Source organism: Aptenodytes forsteri, unplaced genomic scaffold (assembly GCF_000699145.1).
Source record: "Aptenodytes forsteri isolate BGI_AS27 unplaced genomic scaffold, ASM69914v1 Scaffold119, whole genome shotgun sequence".
Taxonomy (NCBI): Eukaryota; Metazoa; Chordata; class Aves; order Sphenisciformes; family Spheniscidae; genus Aptenodytes; species Aptenodytes forsteri.
This window is the reverse complement of record NW_008796165.1, coordinates 9,119,775-9,125,774: the sequence shown is the minus strand read 5'-3', so window position 1 is coordinate 9,125,774 and position 6,000 is coordinate 9,119,775. Positions and strand designations below refer to the sequence as shown.

Below are 6,000 nucleotides of genomic sequence, written 5' to 3'. Positions count from 1 at the left end.
AGACCAACACCCACCTCACTACAACCTCCTTTCAGGTAGTTGTAGAGTGCGATAAGGTCTCCCCTGAGCCTCCTCTTCTCCAGGCTAAACAACCCCAGTTCCCCCAGCCACTCCTCATAAGACTTGTGCTCTAGACCTTCACCAGTTTCATTGCTCTTCTCTGGACATGCTCCAGCACCTCAATGTCTTTCTTGTAGTGAGGGGCCCAAAACTGAACATAGTATTTGAGGTGCGGCCTCACCAGTGCCGAGTACAGGGGCACGATCACTTCCCTACTCCTGCTGGCCACACTATTTCTGACACAAGCCGGAAGCCCCAAGCAGCACTGGTGTCACTGGAAACTCAAATCTCAGCCACCGGTCACTTGGAAACAGCGTCAGAATCTGTCAGAGCAGCCTGGAGCAAGTTCAGGGACCAAACAGTGCCCTGTCTAATTTGCCTATAAAAGAGGGTCAGTGGGAGCTAAAGCACTTGGCAGAGTTGTATAGCTTGGCAGAGGCAAGCTATACAAGCAAGAGGATGACTACTGGTCATCCTCTGGCAGTGGTGGGCAGGGAGCTAAAGGGGAAAGAAAAGGGTGAAGTGACCATAGCATTTTCTTTGCTCGCCACTGTGCAGCCACACCCCCCATGAAGGAGTTTCCTCTGCACACCGTACCCTGTCTCCACTTCAACAGGAGGCACACTGAATCACGGTCCACTCCCCAATGTGCCCCCGGTAAAGCAAAAATATATTCTGCTTTGTATTGGTTTAGAAAGAAAAAAAGTTATTCTTTTAGGTAAAAAATGGACTATATGACAAAATTGCCTCTTAGTGTTTTTCATTTTGAAGTCGTGGTCTGCCTTCACACAGAAAAGGGTAAGGAGCTTGACCAGATTTCCTTCAGCGGTCCCTTCCGACCTGAATTATTCTATGATTCTGTAAAATTATGTGTAGAATTTCATACCTAAGTTTGTATGACTGATTATTGCCATTGCTCCTGTGAACTGAGCCATCACACATGTAGGTTATGTAAAACTATCCCTCGAGCTTCAGGGAACAGTCGATAGGATTCAGTCCCCATGTGTGCAGCCTGAGCTTGCAAGTTCCTTCAAGTAACCAGGATCTCACATGGCAATTGGGAAACATCCCTTTAGACACAGAGGCTACAGCTTTAGTGTTACTGGCAAGCTTCTAAAAACACTGATATGCAGGCAATCCTGAGAAAAGCAGGTAAATGGCAATAATTAGGAAATTAGGTTTTCAGTTGCATTAATGTTATGCAAAAGATACCATATGTGTTGTGTTTTCTTTTCACAGCTTAATGTCTGGGCTAGCAGCCCTGGATGCCAAGACTTCCAGTCGATTAGGTATCATAACCGTCACTTACTACCTGTGGACAACATTTGTGGCTGTGATTGTGGGAATAATTATGGTCTCCATTATCCATCCTGGTGGAGCAGCACAGAAGGAGAGCACTGAAGAGGGTGGAAAGCCCATCATGAGCTCTGCAGATGCACTGCTTGACTTAATCCGGTAACTACATTCATTCTTTCTGCTTTCTGAAGGTAACATTTTGTACCTAACTACATGAGGAACTGTGGCCTGAGGATAAGTTCTGAACCTAAGGATGAACATTTTGTTTAAATCAAGAAAAAGAATCAAAAACATTTCAGAAGATGATTTTCAAGTTATCAGATATTTATACTGGCTGTTTCTAGTAAAATTTTAATGAATGGCCACCAAATGTGTCAGAAGTACTAACAACGCTGGGGTAGGTTGTTTTTTTTACCCCCACAGAATCACATGTAGCCTGTGGAGCTCATCATGAAATCTATTATTAAGGCCAAGACAGTATTAAAATGTAATGTTAATTTAAACAAGGGCAGACAGTTGTAATAGGCAAAACCTTAAATATAAGAGTTGAAATCCACATTTTTTAGGAAATAATTCTTAAAAGTGCTGTTACAACTGCTCATAGCAACTCTCAGATGAACAACACAATTAGAAAGACCACTACTGTGATCTTTTTATTCCTTATTTTTATTACATTATTTGTTCTGCTTTGTGGCTTTTTCTTGTTTGTTTTACTTTGTTTGACAGAAGGGAGGGTTGTTCTTTCAGACCAGCGTTACAGCACTGATGGCATTTTTATAGCCTTGCCTGAATATCCCTCTTTGTCTCAACATTTCAGGTGCTAGTGGAATTGGTTTCCTGACTGAACATAGTATGTGCCTCAGATTTATTTTGCTCACGCAGAAAGACCAAGTTTTGCCTTTGTTTGGTAGTTTCTCAAGCTGGTGATCTCATACCATGTTGGGCAGGGGCGTCTAGGCCCAGTTTGTATCTAAAACACAAAGAGTTCTCTCTGGAGTTTGACTTACTAAAATCAAAAACGTTGCACAGTTTGTCTTTCAAAAACCCCAATTCCTGACCCTGACAGGGCATCAGCACACCAAGTACTTTAATTAGAGTTACTAGGACCTCAAATCAGAAGGAACTGGGATGAAAAGCTTATAAAAATCTTTTTTTTTCTCCTCCAAGTCACACTTAGCCAGGCCATCTGAAACCCGCACATTTTTCTATTGTATCAATGTCTTACTGAGAATGGGCCAAATTATTAGTCATGGAGCAGCAGCTGAGCACACTCTCTTTCGTAGCTTTCCACAAAACCACCGTCTTCATCTGCAATGGGAAGATGCCCACTTCATTGCCATCTTCATGGCAATCTTCCCCAGTGACTTTGCTGTGAAGTATGTGCAGTGGAATTTATGCGTGTGTGTTTGTGACATAATGTTAAGTCACATTATTCTGTTTTTGCTGCATAAAGGACTATCATTCCTACACTAAGAGGAAGGAACTGAGCAAGTTACTGGAGCTTTGAATCCCTTCGTACAACAGAGTAGCATAAGAAGTAAAAGGGAATTTAAGAAAACTGTAATCTTAATGATTGTCTTCATAGTGGCAGTGTTTAGAAACCCTTTCTGGCATGCTGAGCTGTTTCTAAGGCCTCGGTCTTAGACAAGTAAAGGATAGTGGGACATATGGTGCAATGTTACATCCAAACTGACCTTACAGCTGTTTCTGGAAAGGGTCTCCCTCACCATGGGTTCCCATCCCCTTCCTCACACCAGCCCAGTTGCTTTTTGAGACCCGGAGTAAGCTAGTTCATGGCGATGAGTCAGATGAAAAGTAATTTGGGCATGCAAAATCCAAATTCAGTTCTATAGTATTATGTTTGCATAAACCGAGCGAATGTCTGTATGAATGGAACCTGAGATCTGAGTTACAATCTCATCTCTTCATCTCTGTCTGGCTAGTCCCTGTACACCACAGGTTTAGTGGTGAGGTTTGGGAACACTTTATTCTGCTGAGCCTCATTGCAGGTAAAATACTATGTCCTGATCTAAACATTTGCAAATATCATCTATAATTTCACTTCCTACAAACATTTACCTGAGCGAATTATAATAGTTTGCATGCATGTTTCAGGTATTCATGTTTCCAGCCAGGCATGTGCTTTTAGTCTGAGAAACCTTAAAGTCTTCACTGGTTTGGACAGGTGTCAACAATGACAGGCCAACAAGCCACTCTCATTACCAAAACTTAAAAAGAGAGAATAAAGCTCACTCTCCTTTTGCTGTGCTAAGCAGCAGTCACAGCTGCAATCTTTCTACCCCGAGTGCACAAACTGATGGTTTTTATTCCTCCACTACAGAAATAACCACATTTACTAAATAAATAAATAAGAATAGCACAACTGTGGGGAATGGGCTTTCAGCCTAGGCAAACACTATGGGTGGAATCCTGGCTCTGCTGAAGTCCATTGCAAAACTCCTAAATATCTATGTGGAAGTCTGGATTAAATATAATGATGTATCTGCTGGTTTGAGCTAGAAAAGCTGATCCTTTAGCTCAATGATAAATCACTTCCATTCACAGCTGGAGACCATCTTTTTTGGCCCATATTGGCTTATCTTCTCAATTCATTAATTTCCTCTCAATTTATCAATTGCATATGTGCACAGAAGTTTACACAGGAAACATCTGGTATTCTGCAAATGAAGAATGCTAAGTGTACAAGTGGAGAGATGATATGTGTGACATAATTGTGGGGTTTATTTTAAAAGCATGAATCTTGGCATGGTTGATACACGTATTCACCCTCACTGATTTCAGATTTGAAGCCACTTTGAAATGATGAAATATATTACTATTTCTTGTGATGTTATATATGACATTGTCAGGTCTGGAATTTTTGGCAGGGAGGATGTTGCTAGAAATTGAATTTCTTGAATTTTGGGGTGAGGATTTTGCTTTTAGAAGTGGTTTTAATCAGAAATTAAAGAATGTACTGACTTAGCAATAAGTGAAACCAAGAACTACTGCGGAGCCTCATGGTCATCCTAAACACCTGCAACATTAATCAATAATCACATTATTATTCTGCATTATTTTGCAGATGGTGCTTCCTCTGTATATTTGTTATGTAAAAAAAAAAAGCAATAAAAAGTTCATATATATGACTTGATTACAACATAACAGTGACACTGTACTGCATAATTCTGAAATGGCTCTAAGCATCACATCAACCAGGAAATATATAATCTCATCAACATACTGAATTTCATGCCTCAAAAATTGTATCCACAAGTCAACCATTTTTTGCCACACTAAACAGCAGTACTTGAAAGACTTCCTTTCTAAAGGGAACCCCAAGAGATTGGGAACAAGATCTGTGGATGTGAATCTGCCCCTAGTGATTACCTCCTAGATTCAATCTGGACAGAGGGGCCACTGAATGCAGCATAATAGAAGTGTTTTCAGCAGTCAATTAGTCTTTATACCTAAAATCCTTAGTGCTGCTTTGGCCTTAAATGTCTGAATTTTTGCTTTAATCTGATCCAGCTTTAAACCAAATGCATCTTCTGCTGTCTGTGGAAGACACCCATTTAACTAGGTAGTTCACCTTCATTCCTGTGCAGGAATCTCCCCTTGCATAATTTGCCCCTCTCTATCGGCAGTGTGCCAGGATCCAGGCTAAGGACAAGTAATTCAGAAGGCAGCTGTGAGTCTGAAGTTGTGCAGGAGATGCTGTTCTGAAGATGCTTCTCTCTTTAGCTGCCACTTTATTACTACATTGAGACAGATGTACAAATCTGCCTTAATTATATTCAAGGTTTCTGGTGCAAGCACTGCAAGGCTTATGAAAGTATATTTTCTTCCATATTTAAAACTATAAATCCTCAGGCTAAGGATCACCTTGTTCTCTTTAACGCACTGAAGTACCTGGTGCTTTATGAATTTTAATGGATTTATTCTCATGATGTGCAATACTTCTGTGAGGTAGGCAAGGACCATTTTCCTTTCTTACAGCTAAAGAATCAAGACATATGGAAAAGAAATTACCTCACTGAGGATTGTTCAGAAAAATCTGTGGTGCCAGAGGAAATATTCCCAGCTTGTATGAGACCTAGTAGAGGTCTTGTTCTAGGAATGTGGCTTTTGGGGCACCTCAATGGAAGTAATAGCAATGAATCAACACACATCTTTACCTTCTTTTTCTTCTGTGAATTACTGAAATTAACTCTGTACTATGTCCCCAAAAATATGAGAGTGAATTTTTAGTAGCCTCTTGTGAGTTAAGAAATTAAGAAAGGCAAGATATCAATTTTTTAAAATAATTCAGACTTTGAGCATTTTATTCAAAAGGACAAAATGGGACATACTTACAGGAATAGCATTCAGTTTAAGATACTAGGTTTGTTTAATTCTGCAACATATATTCACCTGACAAGCAGAATAGAAAATGCCTATAATTAGGGGATGAACATTTGTAAAACAAGATATATGACTCAGGACCACACTGTTTACATTAGCAGTTAATATTTCCACCACATTCTGCTGCCATTATCAAAATACCTTTCATTTAGAAGGGTAAATCTTGTTGCAACTTAAATCATGCTACTTGCTTTTGTCACCAAGGGAAACAAAATTTGGCTGATGAGATAAAAACAAACA

At 40.0% G+C, this 6,000-nt stretch overlaps 1 protein-coding gene across 1 annotated transcript in view; it reads left to right on the top strand.

Annotated features, from left to right (window-relative positions):
- The window catches only part of SLC1A7 (solute carrier family 1 member 7), a 61,985-nt gene that overhangs the window by 16,341 nt on the left and 39,644 nt on the right, over positions 1–6,000 (top strand). The window contains exon 3 of the mRNA XM_009287380.1: positions 1,300–1,515. Within this exon, the coding sequence (XP_009285655.1) occupies positions 1,300–1,515 (216 nt within the window). The remainder of the gene's footprint in view (positions 1–1,299; positions 1,516–6,000) is intronic.